A 22,137-nucleotide genomic window follows, 5' to 3' on the forward strand; every position below is an offset into this window, starting at 1 on the left:
ATTAGATAAATAAAAAATATATAATAATTTAAAAAAATAAAAATAAATAAATAAATAAATGGACCAGGATTTTTTTTTTTTTTTAAACAAAAACAGCACCTTGTTCAACGGATGTATTTATTTATACTTTTTTATTTCCGAAGTAACAATTTTGCAATAATGGAATTTCCCTCAAAACCAATTATTTCCCTCTTGCCTATCTTCTTTCTGATTGGATGAAAAAACAACTTACCTCGTCGTTGATTGGTGTATTTAGTTGTCAATCATTTCGTTTCCTGTTTTCTCCTGTGCTGAAGTTCTAAAGTTTAATTCACGGCGATGTTGGTAAGCTACTTTGTGAACTGTTGTGAAAATGTTGTTGCTCGTAGGATTGCTTGACTTGTGTTAGTCTGACACGGTCGCTACTTTATGAAATGTTTTGTTTTTCCTCTGTGTTTCTAAACGTCTAAAAAGTTAGCCAGGTTGCTAAATGAATAGCGTGCGCTCGTGCGGATAAAAAAAGTTTAACGTTAGCTTTGTGTGTAAAATAATTCACATGTTTTTTTTTATACAACGCTTTATTTTTCCTTGTCGTTTATGTATAGTGAGTTTCTCGCGTTTACCATGTCGGGGGTCACGCAACAAAACAGGAGGCGACGCCCCCCTAAGATGTACATACTGACGTCCGACCACAAAGTTCTAGACCACCTGGATGGTACCATTCGGCTTCAGAGGGGGAACCTGTGCCTGGAGCAGGAGGGTGGTGGGGAACGTGGAATAAGAGGGGACTTTTTATGGGTGAAGGTAAGGGATGCTAGATATTCCTCACTTATTAACTTTCTCAGAAGCAACAACTTGAATGAGCTGACATGTTTTCCCTCTTTACAGGTTATAGACAATGGCAGTATGGTGAAGCTTGATAAGCACTTGTTAACTGAAATATCTGCAGATCAGGCTGGTTTGCTGGAGCCTATTACTGAGCTTGATTTGCGTTTCAAACTGCTCTCTAAACCTCACCGGCTTGCCAGGTTATCCGGTTTGCCTTTGGGTTCTCCTGTGCTAGTACGGTGTGGCCAGTCAGCAGACCTGGCTGATGCTGAACTCCGTTATCGCGGTCCCTTAATGCGAGGAAGTGGCGCAGTGTATTTTGGGGTCCAACTAAAGGTAAACATCTCGAATATTCCTGCAAATGGAGGATGAATTTAGAATTTTTTTTTACATACTTGACATCCTTTCTCTCTCCCCCAGGGATCGGCAGCAGGCCGGGGCAACAGTAATGGAAGCTACAAAGGCCACCAGCTTTTCACGTGCCCTGAGCAGTGTGCCCTTTTTGTGTCAGCCAGCGATATTGTAACACATCGATCCAACCGTGGCAGCAGTTTGGGGGATAATGACCCTCAACAAACTGAAATAAACAGACCAAATCAAAACAACCAGAGTTCAAGTCATGTCCCAAATCCTGTTAGTGTTTTAGCTCGTACTGCAGAATCCGTGCCAGCTAATACTTGCTTACCGCTGCTGCAAGTGGGGCAAAGGGTGTGTTTCACCCAAGACAAGGTGCATCACTGGGGCATGGTGCAGTACTGCGGCCAGCTTCCTGGACGTACATCAGGAGGAGTGTATGTGGGAGTTTTGCTGGTGTGTGAAAGCTGAGTATAATTATTGAATAATTGAATACATTTACGCACATATTATAATAATGTCAATAGAAAAAAGTATATTTAAAATAATTGTCTAACATTTAACCTCCTTGTGTGGTTCTAAACAACTTGTGTAAAAACAAACAATCTCTGAGATGATCACAAAAATGCACAACGGATTTCAACATGTAATTTTTCTGAAAAGTAAACCAACATTTTGAAACCAAGTGGGAAAAAATATGTACACTCTTTCTAGTTCCACAAGTATAAAGCACAAGGTTAGTTAATGAACAAGAAGTGTGACTACCACTGTGAAAGCAGTGTTTTTGGCTCTTTCCTGTTCTGGAGCACTCAGCCATGACCTCAAGAGTTGTTGCTCATCAGTCAGGTTTGCAAAATTGCATCTGAACAAACCACAAAAACTCATTAGCAATTTCCTTTGTACTGTTGAGACCAAGGTGGATATCATGTACAGCACTATGGAGAAAATCAAACATGGTATATCAACACCAACACCCCAGACCAGCTGTCAGCCTTGGTGGTTGATGGGTGACGATTTGGGCTTATTTTGCAATCAACAACCCTGGAAAACTTTGTCATCGATTGACAGATGAAATGATGCCAAGAACACCAGTAAAACTATATATGAACTAAGGTCCAGATCTCATGCTGTGGCAGGATCTTAAGCAAACAGTGAATGCCCTCAAACGTCAATGAACTGAAAACAATGCTGTAAAGAAGAATGGAGTCAAATATCGTTCGTGCTATGTGTTCCTACAGTATACTTATTTTTTAACCCACCTAATTTCTGAATGAAGGTTTGAATTTTGGAAAAAATATGACCACATACTGAAATCTGGTTTGTTGTTGTTGCCACCTGAGGTTATTTATTTGCTTATGGAAGTTACTAAGGACCACACAGTTCTCATTAAGGCCCAGATAAATAAAACGAGAATTGAGGGAGGTTGTACTTCTTTTTCTTTCTTATGGCTATATGATTAGTAAACATTTAAAGGAATAGATTAAAGGTTATACACTCTCTGCCACTTAATAATGTGTTAGATAGTAATAATAATAAGATGCAAACAGTCAATCTGAAATCTACATAGATTGACACATAAATCAGCAGATAAATCTGATTTTCAAATTTTTTTTTCCTGATATTTACACCTAGATGTGCGAAAACTGATTAAAAGTGTTGCCTGTGAAGTTTACAGAAATCTACATACAGTCTGAGGCATTGCACAACCATCAAGCATAGCCAGTCCAACACTTTGGAATGTCCACTGGTGTACTGAGCAAATAAGTTTATTATTGTACATGGATTATGTGAGAAATGTCCAAGACCCTGTATAAATAGTTACAAAACAAATGATAACATATTCGAACAAGTGCATTAAAATAATATTATAACCTATGATTTAAATTACAGTCAGCATTACTGTCAGAGCTGCAACAATAGAAACTTCAACACTTTCTGACCATTCTAATGTAATTCAACAAGTGTTGTTTTGGTGTGTGTGTGTGTGTGTGTCTTCAGGATAGTCCAGTCGGAAACTGGAATGGTTATGTTAAAAACTACAAGCTGTGCTCCATTCCTTCTTCTGAATATGGTGTCCTTCTTCCCCTCTCCAAAGTAACTGCAGGTAATAACGAGTTCAAACAGAACACTCCAAAGTAGTGAGTTTCAGTGAGTGGAGCCACGTGTAAACCTTGAAATAACAGAAACTTTCAAATTCAGCACCAGTAATGTTTTTACTTTCCCTCCATTTTTTTTTTTATTTTATTTTTTTTTTTTAGAAACAAGATCAGCTCCAGAAATCCCTCCACTTCCTTCCTCCAAAAACTCCCATCAGCCTTCTTCGCCCACTCATAGCCGACACCTTCCACAGACTGCAGCACCTGCAAACTCCAGCAACAACCCTAGACTGCAGATAGAACCTTCCATGCTAGCCATGGCTAAATCCGCTCTACAACCTCCAACTTCATCAGCAGCTTTAAAAGTTGCTTTAAAACCTCCTCCTGTCTCAATCATTAAGCCTGCTGCTCTCAAACCACCTCCTGTTCCACCTATTAAGCCACAACCCCTGCCCATTTCTCCCTCCACTGACCAGTTAAATACTTCAAATGGATTTCACAATCCACCATCTCCACTGATTTCAGAGAAAGAAGAGGCTAAATCGTGGTTGGAGGTTGGGTCGATGGTCGAGGTGAATGACCCTCCACTTTTTGGAGTCATTAGGTGGATCGGATTCATCAGTGGAATTATAGAACCGGTGGCTGGCATCGAACTGGTATGATTTTGGATTAAATGTTGTTGTTTTTTTTTTGTTTGTTTGTTTTTTTATTAGGTTTTTCTTTATCTGTGATTTTAACAGAACTTTTTTTGCAAAAATAAATGTAACATGAAATATATATATATATATAAAACTAAATTAAAGCTTCGGGACAATAATAAATTGATTAGAGAAACTGCTACAATATTTTTAAAGATACACGAACAATACTTTTTTTAGTACTTTTTTTTTTTGTTTTAGTTTGTGGCATTATTGCATCTATGCTACTATGCATAATGTTAGTGCTATAAGTTTTTTTTATTACTCTATTCCATGATATTTTCCCACCCCTAATTGATTCACAGGCAAAGTTAAACCATAAATTACATTTTTGGGCCCTGTTTTTTTTTTTATTACACAGGACCAGGAGTTAACTGCTGCCACGGATGGCAACTATCTTGGAGAGCGCCATTTCCGTTGCCCCCCTAACAAGGGGCTGTTTATCAAACTGCGTAACTGTAGACGGGATTCCAGATTTCCTGTCCCAGAGGCGCCAATCAATCAGGTGGAGCGCTGTAACTCAATTGGTGAGCGTTCTGATGACTCATGACTGGAATGTGTTTGGTATAATAGACTGTTAAAAGTTTATGAACATGACCATTACATCCCATTACAAATTTAGTTTCCCTTTGCTATTATAATAGCATCCACTCTTCTGTAAATGCTTTTACCTAGATTACCTAGACTTATTGTGTAAAACAATAGGAGTTGTGCTCAAAAAATGCAAAATGTGTACCCTTTTTTTTTTTAAAGAAAGGAGTGAGAAGGCAAAACAAATGTATTTTATTTCTTATAAGACTCAAGTTAATATGTAAGGCATAACAGAATGCATAACACAATCAAACAAAACATAAATAAGGAAATAATCCTTGTTCAATCAGTGATTGTACAGTATGCAGTCTTTTGTAATAACTGTGCATGAGGACCTTAATTCCATCAAGTGGTATAGCTGCTTATTCTTCTTGCCAAAATGCCTTCGGTTTCACAAACTGCATGTTTAAGATCTCCCCAAAGTGGCTCAGTGATATTGAGGTCAGGAGAATGTGATGGACCACTTTAGAACCTTCACCTTGTTCTGCTGTAGCCATTGGAGGGTCAAACTTGTCTTGTGCTGTGGATCATTGTCATGTTGAAACATCCGAGAGCGCCCCATGTGCACATTTCTTGCTGTAGAATGCAAATTATCAGTATTTTCTGATAACATGCTGCATTCGTCTTCCATCAACGTTTACGAACTTCCCCGTGCCACTGGAGCTCACACAGAGATTCAAGTTCAGTTTTGTTTCATCACTTCAAATGACTGGTGTGCTAAAGCCTGGCCTTTTTGTGGCATGGGCATGGTAACGGCTTTCTCCTAACAACAAGTACCTCCTTATTGTGCTCCTTGAACCAATAAGGTCACTTTTTTCCAGAGCGGCCTGTATTTCTCTCCAAGTTGTTTGTCGGTTTTTCTTTGCATCCCTTTTGGCAGTAGTGAGTGAAATTGTTCTTGGTCTATTTGACTATGGCTTAGTATCAACAGAACCTCTTGTTTTCCAGAGTTTGAATAGTACTGACTGGCATTTTCAAGTCTTTTATATCTTTGTCCATTGGCAGTTCTTTTGTCTTCCCCATGGTGTCTTATCCAGTGCATCACCAAATGAGCTGAGAAACTCACTGACTATTTACTGTATGCACAGACACTAATTACAGTACAGTTACAACGAGTCACACTTGTGGAAACTTCTCTTTATTAACCATTTAAACCTCAACCTGTGTGTTTATAATGTGGCGAAACATTCAAGGAGATGTAAACTTTTGATCAAGGTTGTTTAGGTGATTTCAGTTATCATTAGGCTTTAAAAAGGAGTCAAACTTTTATGTGATAATTAATGACTTCACGTGTCCACTATCCTTATTCATTCATTCATTCATTCATCTTCTACCGCTTATCCGAACTACCTCGGGTCACGGGGAGCCTGTGCCTATCTCAGGCGTCATTGGGCATCAAGGCAGGATACACCCTGGACGGAGTGCCAACCCATCGCAGGGCACACACACACACTCTCATTCACTCACGCAATCACACACTAGGGACAATTTTCCAGAGATGCCAATCAACCTACCATGCATGTCTTTGGACCGGGGGAGGAAACCGGATTACCCGAGGCACGGGGAGAGCATGCAAACTCCACACACACAAGGTGGAGGCGGGAATCGAACCCCGACCCTGGAGGTGTGAGGCAAACGTGCTAACCACTAAGCCACCGTGCCCCCTCCACTATCCTTAAATAAGAAAAAAAAATCTTTTGAATTATCATATTTTCCAAATAAATGGCAATGTTTAACTATTTCTTTCAGGGTATGCAAGCTTTTGAGCACAACTGTGCTCTGTACAGTTTCACAGATATTTTTCTGTGTACATATATGAATTTCAGCATTTGCAGAATGGGGCAGTAAGCGCGTGGAAGAGAACACGCCACCATTGTTGGGTCCGGAGGCTCGGCAGCTGCATGAAGGCTTTAAGAAAGGCATTCAGGGCCATCTCAACTCCTGTTACCTGGATGCGTCACTCTTCAGGTGAGATTCCCAAACATTAATAATAGTACCTATCCCGTACTTATGTCACAAAACAAATGTGGCTTTATGGTTGATTTACACAAAATGTGTTTAGTTTAAGGAGTTACTATGAAGGTTAGGCTGGGATATGGCAAAAGAAAATCTTTGTAATTTGGTCACCCATGTTTATTTTAGTTTGAATAGCTTTGGTTAAAGGCATTTTATGTTTGCATGGGTGCCTTTATCCTTTTTTTTTATTATTATTAATAAGTTAATAAGACCCCCTGATCAAAGAACAGCAATTAATTCTTTATGCATTTATACCAGAGCAGCAATTAAATACAATATTTTCTTGTGTGTATGATGATTTTTGCTGTTTATTGGGCAATTTTTGTAACGTTAGGTGAGTAATCTTTCTCTCTCTGCTTCCTTTAGTCTGTTCGCATGCTGCAGTTCAGTCGACTGGGTTTTGTTTTGGCCCTGCAACGAAGATGGCCACCGAAGCAAAGATGCTCAGGAACTGCTGCGCTGTGAAATTGTCAATCCTTTACGCAGGTTTGCATTTTGTGCCATAGAAATATATAGAGATATATTTTGGGTGAAGTTCACACTGCTGGGGAAAAGCGGGTGGAATCCGTTAATTTATCCTCGTATGAAAGTCATATTACCTTCAGGGACGTATCTGTGCACCGTTAACGTGAGAGTTTGTGTGAGGAACGTTAGTACAGGTTGTTATGTCATCTGCCTCCATTCTACCTATATGAAATAGATTTGGTGTTATTTTACCACAGCAGTTAGACAGAGAAGTAATCACTCTTGCTAGGGATACTAGTCTGAAATAAATGGGTTAAGGATTAGCTTATATGAGAGTGTGTGTGTTTTAGTCAATATGGTATTGTGGTCCTTGTTGACTTTAATATTAAGGACGATGGCAGATGTGAATCATTCTGTAATGACGTTAAGTGACAGCTGTCTATGACGAATATGTATAAATCATGCAAACTGTACTGCTGTAACGTCAAGTCTGCAAGTACATATTTGGTCTGTAGTAGTATAAATAAAGCCGTATACACGTTTAGGTTTGGATACGTGTGCGCCAGTAAGACCATGGCACTGCGGAAGCTTCTGGAAGCCGAGACGACAGACGCAGGCTTTACTAATGAAGAGAAAGGTAGAGTTGAACACAAAAGACATAGCCAGCTTTTACTTCCTGTGACGAGTCTAACAGGTTTCTTTGCATATGTGTGAATATGTGTTTCAGATCCTGAGGAATTCCTCAACAAGCTTTTCCAGCTCCTTCGGGTGGAACCACTTCTGAAGATTAGGTAGAACCCTTTTATGATGTATATTTATGGGGGGTTTTTTTGTTGTTGTTTTTTTTACTTATCTCATTGCTTCTTTGTGCTTGTTTTCTCATCTAGATCTATGATCCAGGAACCACAGGAATGCCACATTTATCAACTCTTCCCTCCAACACTTCCCTGTCCATCTTCACCTATTCGTTCTCCACTTTCGCCCTCTCTCTCTTCCTCCCTGTCCCCAATCCCTCTGTTTTCACCCTCGGTTGGACTCATGAGGGTTGCCAGCGTGCAGACACTGCTGGAATCTTCTTTCATGCATTCTGGGCTTAAATTCACAGAGGTAAATGCATTTATTGTGACTGATCGTAATCATGTCTGATTTCTACAGAACGTGTAGCCATCACAATGAACTTTGTGGCTTTTTTTTGTTTGTTTTTAACATAATACCCAGTATGCAGGTTATTTTGTTGTGCACTGACGATTCATAAAAGCATTTGACCATTAAACAACACCAAAGCAATATCTTTGACATTCGACCAGAATGTCCGGCCAACAGTTGGTCAGCAAACATATCGTATCTGCTGAATTTAACTATGGAGATCTTCTTGAGGAAGGATTGTGGAAAAAGATGGACTGACTGGCAGCAAAATCTACAATAGCAGCTCTATGAACTTTTTTCCCCTCCAGTGTGATTATTTAGAAATTTCCACCATCTAGCACAGAATCGTTATTAACAAAGAAGGGTCAAGGCTTTCTCAGATTACAGCAGCTTTACTGAAACCTCTTTTATATCCCTTTACGCTCCCAGCTCAATGTTTCTAGACGTTTATATCCATGGTCTCTTAGTACATACATTTAATAGTTATAGCTAAGATGCTTTTCAGATGAATAATTCAATAATGCTATATGAGCTTAATACCTATTGACTAATGTCTAGGTTTTGGTCATTTCATAGCATACAACATCATGAGTTTAAGGAGTTTCGTCTAGACTTGAAATGAATCAAATGGATCAAATGAATTGAATCGTGGACCTTTAAAATTGGTCTTTGTTGAAACTGCTGTTTTATTTATTTTGTTCATTGCTAACTTTATTTTATTTATTTATTTATTTATTTTGTACTTTTATTTTTAAGTACACAACATGTTTTTCCCTGTCTTTATATTCTTCATGGTTTGCTGGGGGGAAAAAATTATTATTATTATTTTTTATTTTTATTTTTTTTAAATATCTGTGTAAATATTGTGATGCTTATTATATGCATATAATTGTCTTGTGTTCATACATCCAGATATTTGCTACATCTACATCATTTAAATTGTTCTTCACATCAAATTAATATATTTATTATATTATAAATATCATATATATTTACATTAGTTTACATGTTTTTACGAAGATTCTGCATCTTGAATAAGTACATCAAAATTATTTAGATAATATCAAGTAATATATTAAGTGATAATATCTTGAATCTGGTCAAAATTGATCTATTTCTTAAGCCAATCAGCCAAATCTAAGATTATTAGTCCTGTTTCTAGGCATTTCCTATTTTATTAGTTTTGAGCTTGAAATTTTCTTTCTTTTGGCTCCTTTTTTTTAGAAATGAATGTTTAAAATTGGCAAAATAATCTGCCAGTAGAGCAAGAAAATTTAAATAAATCTTAAAAATAGTAAAATATGTCTAGACAGATTCAAGATATATTGACTTGCTAAAATTACCTTTTTTTTGGCAGCGTATGTATAATAAAATCATTCATATTAAAAGCATTATCTAAAGACTGTTATTATTAAACTAAAATTATTTCTATTTTGATAATCAGGCTCCATCCTGTCTACTTCTGCTTATGCCACGCTTTGGAAAAGAGTTTAAAATGTTTGATGCCATTCTGCCTTCGCTCACACTCGACATCACCGACCTACTGGACGAGAGTGAGAATTTGTTTTCCGTGATTTCTCATTAGATTGAACTGCATTCATTTATTTAAATTCCTACATATTAAAACTATTCATTATTCTGTTATACAGGATGTAATATATTGCTTCTACTACTACTCTTTTTATTAGTACTGTTTTAAATTGCTCTGTCAAATATTGTTGCAGACAAATTACTGTGACCAATACAGAACAGAAAGTTTACAGAAAGTGCGACTGAATCTTCTCTTCTCCCTTCTAGCTCTTCGACAGTGTAGTATATGTCAGTCGGTGGCACATTGGGAGTGTTCACAGTGTTATGAGGACCTGGACATCACACCTGGCCAGTTAAAACAGTATTGCAACACCTGCAACGCGCAGGTATGCATACGTCTGGAAAATCTCATATTTCCTATTTGTGCTTTGGTCCAGTTTACATGTTAATTGCATTATTCCACGTCAGGTCCACGCCCACAAGAAGCGCCAGACACACAAGCCGGTCAGGGTCAGAATGCCCAAGGGCACGTGGGAGGGACCGGTTCATGGGGCTCGTCAGCAATTATCTCTCTTCGCCGTGACGTGTATTGAGACTAGTCACTACGTGAGTTTCGTCAAGCACGGGCCGCTCCCTACCGACTGGCTCTTCTTCGACAGTATGGCTGATAGAGAGGGTAAGAAATTAGACCGGTCATTTTGTGTCATTATCAGAATCAGGTTTATTGGTTGACACACACAAGGAATTTGATTCCAGCTGTTTGTGCCTCTCAAAAGTACAGACATAAATAACACTATACTGTACAAGACAATACAGACATAAATAACACTATACTATACAAGACAATACAGACATAAATAACTCTATACTATACAAGACAATACAGACATAAATAACACTATACTATACAAGACAATACAGACATAAATAACACTATACTATACAAGATAATACAGACATAAATAACACTATACTATACAAGACAATACAGACATAAATAACACTATACTATACAAGACAATACAGACATAAATAACACTATACTATACAAGACAATACAGACATAAATAACACTATACTATACAAAACAATACAGACATAAATAACACTATACTATACTGTACAAGACAATACAGACATAAATAACACTATACTATACAAGATAATACACATAAATAACACTATACTATACAAGACAATACACACATAAATAACACTATACTATAAAAGACAATACAGACATAAATAACACTATACTATACAAGACAATTCAGACATAAATAGCTCTATACAAGACAATACAGACATAAATAATACTATACTATACAAGACAATACTACGGTGGCCGGGAAGTGCAAAACAAATTTACAAATCCGAAAACAAATTAACAAATCCCAAAACACATTAACAAATACCAAAACACATTAACAAATACCAAAACAAATTGGTATAGTTTGTGAATGGAAACCTACCATCATCGGACGAGACACATTTCATTCACCTGTATATCTTTAATGACAGTCGTCTTGTCCAATGATCGGTAAGTTTCCATTCACAAACTATACCTACCGCTTCCAGGTTGTCTGAATCGGTGCACGAAACACATTAACAAATCAGAAAACACATTAACAAATCAGAAAACACATTAAGGCACCTGTCACTCAAGGTATACATGAAGTTCACCAGTCTGCCGCAGGGAAAAGTTGGAATGGATGGATGGAATGGATTACTGTGGATTAATTCTGTTATTTTCTTATATTTAAATGGAGAACTTTACACATTACACATAAGATTCCATACCTGTATATCTTGAGTATCAGGTGTCTTGTCCAATGATCGGTAAGTTTCCATCCAAAAACGATACACTACCGTTTCTGGGTTGTCTGACTTGTCGTTGTGTTATTTAGCATTTACATCCCACATATCATTTATGCAGTATAATCCATGTATAAAAATCCAGTAATCCGTGGAGATTATATGATTTAAAGTTGATTGAGTCATTTGTAAGTCTTCTTATGGAGTAGAATATAAATGTTTTTGAAATGTTGTTTTTTTATGAAAGATTTATGAATTAATGCGTTCGTATCCATCTTTATAGATTATGTGGAAATCTTGTGAATTAACTGTTTCACTATTAAATGTCAGAGTTACCGCTGCTGTAGAAACCTACAGTAATCAACACCTTCTGACCAATCAGAACTGAGAGTTCAACAGCAACGTTGTATAATAGATTAAGTTCTTGGTAGCTGATGTAGACGCTTAAACCCTGCCGTTGTCAGACTATTATTTAAGATCTCTTTAAATGGCTGATTTGTTTGTTTTTCTTTCCTGATATGTTTTTGACAGGAGGGGAGAACGGATTCAACGTTCCACAGGTGAGGGCGTGTCCAGAGGTGGGACGCTACCTGAGCTTGTCAGAGGTAGAGCTCAGTCGTTTAGACTCCAGCTCTATGAAAGAATCAGTCCGAAGATTGCTCTGCGATGCCTACATGTGTCTTTATCACTGTCCTGAACTGAGCCTGTATAAGTGAAGTATAAACACGCCACCATGCTTACAGCGTTTCTAACACATACGCGTGTGCGGCATAACAGAAGAGGACAAATTGATTGTAGCAAATTGAAGAAAGCTACAAAACAGACTGACAGCCAAAGGATTTTGAACACTACATAAAGTCTTTCTGGTTGAAATGAAAAAGGTCTGAGATACAATATCTATTTGTCCCGCGGTTGAGACGGACACTGTCTGGGCTCAAAAACTTTTTTACTGCCAGCATATGTTTAAATTCATCCTAACCTGTGTAACTGCCTTGTAAGACTACAGCTGTACACATCTGCCTGATCGGGACAGGTGTCTTTTTATTATTGTGCTTCTGTCAGCATTCATATTGAATCATTCAGATTTTTTTCCCCAGTTACTCAGTTTCTCATGTTTAGCAGTCACACTGAATTTTTTTTTTTACCAAACGTGGGCAAGTGCAACTGACAAAAAGACGTCTCTTAAAAAGTGTCTATTAAAAGAGTTGTCTTTAGTACGATGGTTGAAAGGAGTGTGCTGGTGTATGTAACACAATACAAATGCTATGGATATAAAATGTCCTTTTCAAATATGTTTATTGTGTTGTGTCCTTTGGCAAGTTCATTAAGACTGCAGTATTATTCAATTTAAAACAGTCAGTAATTTCATATGGACAGGATAGTTTCTCACATGGGATCCTTATAGTGCATATATACATATATATATAATGTATATATGCACTTTATTTCTAGGTTGAACCAGAGAAAATATGTGAACACAATACATGACTCCAATTATACTAACAATCTTTACTTCTAGTACCGTTTTCTGGCACGACTCAGAGATGTGCATTAAAATCCAACTACATCTTAGATGGATGTAATAGCTAAGATGCCTGCTCTTGACTATATATCCTGGCTTTGATATTTACAGTTACAGTCTTTGTACAATCAGTGTTTTTCTTGTTCTCAGGTCATGGTTAAGAGGATCAGCTTAGTATAATTTGAATGGTAGGTGACATGTTTTTACGTGTGATCAGAATAGTTGGCCTGCTTGAACAGTGATTTAGCCTCTTGGTATCTTAAGTCTGTAGCCTAGTGAACCAGAGTTCATGCATTCAATGATAAAGACTTATAAATGTAAATATAAATGTTTTTTCCCCAACTATAAAATGTTACTATAAAGTGCTGCAGTTTGTCCCCAGTACAGAAGGGGGCGATATATGACAACCTACAAGTCAACTGTGGGGTTGCCAGGTACTCGATTGTACCTTCTTATTCGTGTTTATTTTTCTTTATTTTGATTCGAGCATTTTTTTTAATAAACTATGTATATTGTGTTCATATTAAAACGAGGCCGTGGCGATATATTTCTTTAAAGGATTTCATAGTTAAATAACTATGACGCGTTGCGTCTTTGTGTTGGAGACTTGGCAACCCTGTCGAGAAGACAGGTTGCTAAGGGCAGAGAATCGAAGCTGTTGGATCTAAATACTGTTTAGAGAATATTAACGTTTCCGGAGAGGATTATATTCGAATTATACACCTGTTTAAGTAGATACTAAAGCTATTTCAAGGTATGGATGTCCGTGTTTATTTATCATTTAAATCGTAACGTCGATATTAGCTTGCTAGCAGCTAATAGCTAATTAGCTAATCGACAGTCCCGAATTTGTAATAAGAATAATAATAAGCGTCTTATCATATAATATAGTCAGTTTTAAATCGTATAGATTACGATTAAGTCCGTGCTAATACTATTTTAAACAAATGAAAACCTGAACAGATCAGACGTAGCGTATGCTAGCTAAATGCTAAGTGTGTTAGCTAGTAGCTAACGATTAGCTAATGTGCTAATCTAGGTTTTAAAGGAAAGGTCCACCCTAAAACGCTTTAAACGTTTATACCATGAAACGTTCCTTGTGCGTGTAGAAAACGCTTTGCCCACTTGTTTATACGCTGTGGATGTTTTGTTATTCGGTCGAGAAGATTCCCGCTCTGACGTCACAGGGGGACAGAATAACGGCTGACTGTGTGTAGCTCGTGCACACCAATTAATCCACGTGAGTGAGACACTAAATAGTTGCACGTGGATTTTCAGACTGACAGCAGAAAGGTCTGGACTCCCATAAGCAGCTTTTGGCGTCTGACTGACATGAAAATCTTTCATTACAAGATAAAACTTACTGTATGTTCTTTGTAGACAGTGAAAGTACTTAACGTTTATTTGTTCTGTTTTTGTTTATTAGTAATCTGAGTCATGTCATCGATGGGAGGACATGGAGGAGCTTTGTCCACTAAAGCCGCCGGACCGAAGAGGATGAAATGGGCTCTGGAGCTGAGTCTGGCCAACACCAGGTGAGAAATTGTAAACTTTATTATTCACAAGAATAACAGAACTGACTACACAGATTTGGGGGACTCGAGTCATGTGACTTGACTCGAGTCACAATTTTCAGGACTTGGGACTCATTCGATTAAAGTATGAAAATGACTTTGACTTGAGAGCAAGTTACATGACGCTCGACTTAACGTGTGACTTAGAGCCCAGAGATTTAAAGTGAAGTGACATACAGCTGTAAGTACGGTGACCCATACCCATACATGCATTTAACCCATCCAAAGTGCGCACACACACAGCAGTGAACACACACACCGTGAACACACACCCAGACCAGTGGGCAGCCATTTATGTTGCGGCGCCCAGGGAGCAGTTTGGGGGGTTCGGTGCCTTGCTCAAGGGCACCTCAGTAGTGGTATTGCGAGACTCGAGCCCGAGACTCGAACCCACAACCTTAGGGTTAGGAGTCAAACTCTCTAACCATTAGGCCACAACTTCCCCTCTTCAGGACGTTGCACTCTTTCGTACGTCTGTAACTGGTATAAATAGTGCCTTGACTGGATTTTTGTTTTTGAGTTTTCCTTTTTTCTTATTTATGTATTTCTGTATTAAAGTTGTTTTTTTTCCTTTCTCAAATTCATTTTTTTATATTAATGTTACACTTTGCACATGTGTACATAGAAGATGAAGTGATGAACTTGACAATTTTGTTTTTATCGTTTTTGTTTAAATATCTAAAGATGTAGAGGAACTTTTCTTCGAGTACTTGTGTGGGGAGGGAGTGTCATCACATCGTGCGATACGCGTTGGCCTCAGTTTCACTGCATGAGGCTGGTGGACGCATGCACTCTGCGGTCCTCCCTGTAAACAACTCTGGTATGTTGATGAGTGGGAGGACCCGCTACCCCATTTGAACTAATGATTGCTCCTTATTAACAGATTAAAAGTGCCAGATCTCATCGCTGAGTGGTTGTGCGGTTCTTGTGGGTGAAGGTGTCCGTTCCAGACATGCTACACGTCCATGCAATGATACTTATTTTGCTAATTTTGGTTTCTACTTTTTTTAGGTGCTAGATGATAGGTGTATTTTTGTTGTTGTTGTTTTTTTAAGAAGACATTTTTCCAGTCTATCACACAGAGGAAAATACATAGACACCTCTATCGCAGGTCGTTTTTTTTTTTTTTTTTTTTGCTGCAAGCTTGCTAGTTAATTGTAAGCGTTCTGTATAGCTCGATTGACGTTACGAGCTGCTGTGTCTGTAGACCGATCTAAAGCAAATACTTGTTTATAGTAAAGAGTACTACTTTGCCTACTGCTGATGGATTTGCCGTCATGTGTTGTAATTGAGGATACCTTTCATTCTTCCTGAATAGAAATTTAAAGTTGAGGTTACGTTTCTTTTTGTCTTGTTTCTGGTCAGAGGACAGGAATTATAACCTCTTATCGAATGCAGCATCACTTCCGGTGTGGAGTTTGACATTTCTACCTCGGTATATGTGGGATTCCTCCAGGGGTCTTGATGGTTTTTATCATTTACTTCTATAAGTGACCAGGAAAAAGCGGCTACTGAAAGCAGCTCTGAGAAACCCAAACTGTTCATACACTGATTTATATTGTAGCACCCAAGAAATCTTTTGTCAAGAGGTTTTTTTTGTCGCTTGTACTCAGTCGTATTTATTGCCATGAGCATTACATCAGTGTCTCAGATTAACTTTCGATCTTATAAAGGTACATAGTTTCAGAATCAGAATTCCGGAATCCTCCTTTGCTTCCTCACCGATGAGGAGTGTGTAGTTTTGTTGTGTAGGATGTCATGAACAGCGCATTGCATTTCATTACTGTGAAATACATCCACTGAAAAACAAGCATTGCCATACAGAAATAAGTTCTCTGATCTCTTAATCTGACAGGACTCGAGGAGACCGGCAGCTGAAGGATGGAGAAGTTATGTATCCTGTGGGCTACTCTGATAAACCGGTCCCTGACACCAGCGTGCAAGAGGCAGACCGCAACCTCGTGGAGAAGGTAAAAGCGCAGGAAGTGTAGACTTAAGGAATGCAGCGTATTTCAAAGGAACATCGAAAGTCTACTTAACCATGCAGTATGGTACAAGTACACCAAACACTTAAAATCCATAATATCCTGGTTTACAAAATTGTACGTGTTTAAATGAAGCTATTTTTTTAAGCTGGATGTTTTCTGGCTTAAAGAGCACAGCAGTCTTAATTGGATAAAAGATCAAAATTTAGCAATAGGAAAATTCTTGTAGCATTTGAAAAGTGAAATTTCTTCTGAGATCCATGTGTGTGTTTTTAGAGATGCTGGGATGTAGCCCTTGGACCTCTGAAGCAAATCCCAATGAATCTGTTCATCATGTACATGTCTGGCAACACAATTTCTATCTTTCCCATCATGATGGTGTGTATGATGGCTTGGAGGCCCATTCAGGCGCTCATGTCCATGTCTGCCAGTGAGTAAAGCTTCAGTTTGCTTTTTCGTTGCACTTAACACCACTGCGAAACACTTTACTGAGCTACATTAACTGCCAAAGGTGCCATACACACTTTGGTAGGCAACAGACGTTTTCAAAATAAAAATAATAAAAATGCTGCCCTCTAACCATTTAATCTTGAAACTACAAGCAGGCCACAAATAAATCAAAGATAGTCATGCAGAAATGATGCATTAATACTTCAGACTAGAAACTGCCAATGGTGTTTTTGAGGGAATTCGAGAGATCAGCTACAGACGTACACTGTTCATCCTGTTCATTTCAAAACCACACTGATCTGCATAGGATGCAGTGAAGCAAGCCTGTGAATAGACTATAAATATTCATTTGATTATCCTAACGTGTTTCAGCCTTTAAACTGCTGGAAAGTTCGAGTCAGCAGTGGCTCCAGGGGACCGTCTACCTGATCGGCAACTTGCTGGGCTCAGCGCTGGCCATCTACAAGTGTCAGTCAATGGGTCTCCTTCCAACACATTCGTCTGATTGGCTCGCCTTTATCGAACCTCCACAGGTACGAAGCAAACTTCCTGTCAGTACTAAAGATATGGATGTATAATGGACCTGTAATAATACCTGTAGGTTTGTTTATTTATTTGTTTCCCACCCACAGAGGTTGGAGATAATGGGTGGAGGATTGGTCCTGTGAGCCCTCGGAACCTCTTGTACACATTTCTACACCCAAACCCTTTGCCTGTTTAACACACGATTTCATTAATTTATGGCTGTTTAGAATTCAATCCTGTCTGTTTTTTTTTTGTTTTTTCCATACACTTCTGCTACATATAAACAATGTCATTATTGTCATTAATGTCAAAAAGAGATTTAATAAACATACTAATTTTGATTTAAACATGTCAGAGTGTCGTCTCTGCATCTCGTTCTTATCGTCAGATTAAAAGCGTGTTCCAGGGCGGGAACCACATTTCATAACTATCAAAGAACTATTTGCTATCAAAACTTACCAGACGGGATAGACAGACGTCTACGACATTTTCATCACAGTAACGATTTGTCTTCATGAATAACAAAAAAATTCCATGTCTAAAGTGCCCAGTGTCTTCATGTGTTGTGATAAATATCATGCATCGGTTTTAACATGGGTGTGTAAGGGATTGCTTTTTTTTTCTTTCTCTCTCTCTCCCCTTTCCATTCACCCACACAATCATACCACTTAGCACAATCTTTTCCACTTATGAAATTAATTATCCACTCGAGAAACTACTCACGATAAATATCGGTTGTAATTAACTCGATACACATATGCTCTGAAAACCAAGGAACCAAACTATGAATTTCTTGAAATTATTAAAACCTCTTTTGTATGTATCTTTTACCTGGAACCTCCATATACATTCAAGTAAAAAGGTAAAATAAACTAGATTTGTAAAGTTCGTCGCGACAAACTTTGATGTTGGCTTTGACGGTGCAAGTATTCGCAAATACCGGTGCTTTTTGAAGGCGAGTGGACATAAGGGTCAGTGTTACTTTTGGAGGCAAGTGGACATAAAGATAGGGTGCCAAAACATTTGGAGGTAAGTGGAGATGGGCATGTGACATCATCCAAATACTCTTGAGGAAGTTCCTCGCATTGTGCTGAGTGTTTTGATATATGAAATGTCCATGTTGTGCTAATTTTTGATTTTGCTTATTTTGGGGGCGGGGCTGCATGTGACATCACGTGGTGTCGAGTGCCGTCATAAGAATACACATGAGGAAATTCCCCTCGTTCTGAGTGTTTTGATATGTCACATGTCCATGTTGTAAAAAGTTTTTTGATTTTGCATATTTTGGGGGCGGGGCTGCGGGACAACCAAAAGGCCAGTCGGTACACCAATTTAAAACGTTGTTCAGAGTCTCACCCTAAAGGAGCTGGCCGAGTTTGGTGTAGATAATTCGAAAGCTTGCCAAGTTATAAACCTCCAAAATTTATAATGGGAGTCTATGGGAAAAAAGGCCACTTTGAGACCCGGTACCGGAAGTACCGGTACTCGGATTGCTTAGAAAAGTAATAGCAACAAACTTCAGACCAGGGTCTACAACATATCCGAATTTGGTGCATGTGGCTCGAAAGCCCTAGGAGGAGTTACTATTTATATATTTTTGTCTAACCTTAAATAGGAAAACAGAATGTTGGCTTCTACAAAACCAACATAATAAACGCACTCCTGCTGGACCCACTCTTAGTGTTCGCTATTCAATTACGTGAATGAATTTTAAAGGTCAAATAAAAAAAATAAAAAAAAAAGCTGTACTGAAATGACAACATTCCTTGCATATGTTTCATTTCTCGGTTTTGTACAGCCATTTGTAAATAGAGAAGAAACACACCCCTAACAGACTTGTCGACTAGTACTACCTGTTCCGTAGGCATCTTTGTACAGCCGAAAAATAGATTTTTACAAGCTGGAAGTTTAGTATGACTTGTATCAGACTAGATCATACGATTTAATCTGTACATCTATAATTAGGACTAGATTATTTGCATGAAAGTGTGCAATATGCTCTCTTTGTCTAGACGACATGATGCGAGGTCATATTGATTGAGTAATCTGATAACATTGTGTGTGTGCTGTCAGGGTTATAAAGTGCATTTTTTTTGTCCATCTTTAATGCATGAACAAAATGTAATAATGCAGTGGATACTGTGGAGGATAATCTTATGTTCAAATAAATAATTTTTTTAAATTTTCCTCTCACGGATCAGCAGGATGTGGAGACCCGCTAATTCAGCGTTTTTGTTTTTTTACTCTTTCTTGTTTGGCGGAAAAAAATCGAACAGACCTGCAACGCATATTCTGTGGTAATATTCGATTTATCCAAACGCTGAATGCTACAATATAAATCAGTGTATGAACAGTTTAGGTTTCTCAGAGCTGCTTTCAGTAACCGCTTTTTCCTGGTCGCTTATAGAAGTAAATGATCAAAACCATTCCACATACTGGCATGTTGATTTTGGAGGTGAGAGGAAAGACGAGACCCCTGGAGAAATCCCACATAGACCGAGGTAGAAATGCAAAACTCCACACAGGAAGTGATGATGCATTTGATCAAGTTTTATTAGAAATCGTTTGTCTTTTAAAATACCTTTTAACGAAGCAGGGTACAAATGAAGGGTGAAGAAGGGTTGAAATGGGACATTCCTGGCATTTGAATGTTTCTGTTCACAAAACCTACAGATAAAGCTGCTGAGCTAGCAAAGTGGAAAGCACTTAGGTCTTTCTGCCTGCGATGTTAATGCGTTTCTGTTTTTTTTTTTTCCCTTTGTTTTTATTGACACTGGATGTTGAGTACAATGCTGACAAACTCTTCATAGTGAGTAGGTGCTGGTTTCAACTGAATTATTAAAAGCCTTAGGGTTACAATGACTACCAAAAGATGGAAATATATATATAAAATCATTAAACGCTGTTTTAGGAGATCTTTATTGTGCAGTGGTGCAGATTTAGATGGAGGTAAAATGCCCTGAAACTGTTCAGCAGAACAAAATTTAAGCACTACTGAACCTTCACTTTGTTGAAATATGCTCTTACATTTTAGCCCTGCTACATGACTTCATCTATACACCAAAAAAGAAATGAACACACTCAGAAAACAAGGAACCAAACTGTAATTTTCCTCTGAAAATTAAAACACCTTTAATATGCACCTTTTACTGAAAACCTCAGTCAATGGCCTTTCCTATACGCAAGTCAGCATGGAAACATTCTGCTTAACAAACGATAGGGTTGTAATATGATGTAACAATAAAAATAAAAAAATATACCGCACTCAAAATGTTGCATATAAGAACACTTGCATACAGTATGTTTACTTTAAACACATAGTGGAACCATGCTAACCGCTCAGCGACAACAGCTAAAGGTCTACACACAAACACATTCACACTTATTCTTAAACGCTGAGATTTAAGGGGTTATTTGTAACATGTATTTGTAGCAGGCACAAAAGCTTGGCTAAAACGAGGTGAGGTGAAACTTTACCCAGTGACAGATTTTTGGAGGTGGAAAGAATCCTTCAGACATGGGAAGAACTCAGTTGCACGAATGATATATATATATATATATGTCTAATAAATACTTAAGATCTGGAAAATAAATAATCGTAGAAGTTAAAGATGTTTCTTTCAAAGAAAAAACAAAAATAGGTTTAAATGCTGTCATCAACTGTATGGACTGCACAGACCATATACACACTCTTCCAATATACAGCCATCAAACTGTTAACATGTTGTTTTGCACACTGTTTTTGCTCTTTTGCACAAGCTGTCTCACATTTCAATTGATTGCTGTTTTGCACAATACTTTACGTCATGTAACTGCTGCTGTAATACTAACGTGTTCATCCCAGTATTTCTGCACACGGAATATTGATTGAACATACAGTATTTACGCTGGTCAGCGCTGTTTTTGTGTTTTGTCTTTTGTGTAATGTCTTGTATTTTTTTGTCCTGCACTGTCTTTTTGTCCTGCACTGTCTTTCTATCTTTTGTCCTGCACTGTCTTTTGTCCTGCACTGTCTTTCTGTCTTTTGTCCTGCACTGTCTTTCTGTCTTTTGTCCTGCACTGTCTTTTGTCCTGCACTGTCTTTCTGTCTTTTTGTCCTGCTCTGTCTTTTTGTCTTTTGTCCTGCACTGTCTTTCTGTCCTGCTCTGTCTTTTTGTCTTTTGTCCTGCATTGTCTTTTGTCCTGCACTGCCTTTCTGTCTTTTGTCCTGCACTGTCTTTCTGTCTTGTTTGTCTTGTCTTGCACTGTCTTTTGCCCTGCACTGTTTGCACCAGGTTGCACAGACGCACTTTGTGTATAATAATGTAACCTAGTGACCAAGAGTTAACGTATCCAGTGATAGACTTAAGCACTTCTGTACGTCACTCTGGATAAGAGCGTCTGCCAAATGCTGTAAATGTAAATGTATCTAAGACTAACTTACGAAGTCCTTAGCTCTGTCTTTGTTTTATGCAGCACCATGATCCTGGAGAAACATCGTCTCATTTCACAGTCTACAGCATCAGCTATAAATGGTTGAAATGACATGACAGTAAAATCTCCTTGACTTGACTCTTGATTTTC

General features: G+C 38.1%; 2 protein-coding genes across 3 annotated transcripts; both read left to right on the forward strand.

The window, feature by feature from the left end:
- The first annotated feature begins 218 nt into the window (after positions 1-218).
- si:cabz01101003.1 (ubiquitin carboxyl-terminal hydrolase CYLD) lies at positions 219-12,810 on the forward strand. The gene is made up of 16 exons (XM_060864292.1): positions 219-324; positions 585-783; positions 868-1,143; positions 1,228-1,617; positions 3,160-3,265; positions 3,420-3,913; positions 4,317-4,482; positions 6,373-6,514; positions 6,929-7,048; positions 7,573-7,664; positions 7,755-7,818; positions 7,915-8,134; positions 9,618-9,726; positions 9,971-10,089; positions 10,172-10,379; positions 12,050-12,810. The coding sequence occupies exons 2-16, from the start codon at positions 604-606 to the stop codon at positions 12,232-12,234; spliced, it is 2,871 nt and encodes a 956-aa protein (XP_060720275.1). The 5' UTR covers positions 219-324; positions 585-603; the 3' UTR covers positions 12,235-12,810.
- An 820-nt stretch (positions 12,811-13,630) lies between these two features.
- emc4 (ER membrane protein complex subunit 4) lies at positions 13,631-17,921 on the forward strand. Of its 2 annotated transcripts, none has more exons than XM_060864293.1 (6): positions 13,631-13,794; positions 14,467-14,575; positions 16,470-16,584; positions 16,876-17,029; positions 17,422-17,582; positions 17,682-17,921. In XM_060864293.1, the coding sequence occupies exons 2-6, from the start codon at positions 14,478-14,480 to the stop codon at positions 17,715-17,717; spliced, it is 564 nt and encodes a 187-aa protein (XP_060720276.1). In that variant the 5' UTR covers positions 13,631-13,794; positions 14,467-14,477; the 3' UTR covers positions 17,718-17,921. The 2 variants fall into 2 exon arrangements, with proteins under 2 accessions (XP_060720276.1, XP_060720277.1); XM_060864294.1 differs by lacking the exon at positions 13,631-13,794 and adding an exon at positions 13,974-14,280.
- The last annotated feature ends 4,216 nt before the right edge of the window (positions 17,922-22,137 follow it).

This window comes from Tachysurus vachellii, chromosome 2, assembly GCF_030014155.1.
Source record: "Tachysurus vachellii isolate PV-2020 chromosome 2, HZAU_Pvac_v1, whole genome shotgun sequence".
NCBI lineage: Eukaryota > Metazoa > Chordata > Actinopteri > Siluriformes > Bagridae > Tachysurus > Tachysurus vachellii.

Coding starts and splice junctions, on each gene's coding strand:
- si:cabz01101003.1 (XM_060864292.1), top strand. CDS start 604: ATGTCGGGGGTCACGCAACAAAACAGGAGGCGACGCCCCCCTAAGATG. Junction 784..867: donor GGGACTTTTTATGGGTGAAG/GTAAGGGATGCT, acceptor CCCTCTTTACAG/GTTATAGACAATGGCAGTAT. Junction 3,914..4,316: donor CGGTGGCTGGCATCGAACTG/GTATGATTTTGG, acceptor TTTATTACACAG/GACCAGGAGTTAACTGCTGC.
- emc4 (XM_060864293.1), top strand. CDS start 14,478: ATGTCATCGATGGGAGGACATGGAGGAGCTTTGTCCACTAAAGCCGCC. Junction 16,585..16,875: donor ACCGCAACCTCGTGGAGAAG/GTAAAAGCGCAG, acceptor GTGTGTTTTTAG/AGATGCTGGGATGTAGCCCT. Junction 17,030..17,421: donor GCTCATGTCCATGTCTGCCA/GTGAGTAAAGCT, acceptor AACGTGTTTCAG/CCTTTAAACTGCTGGAAAGT.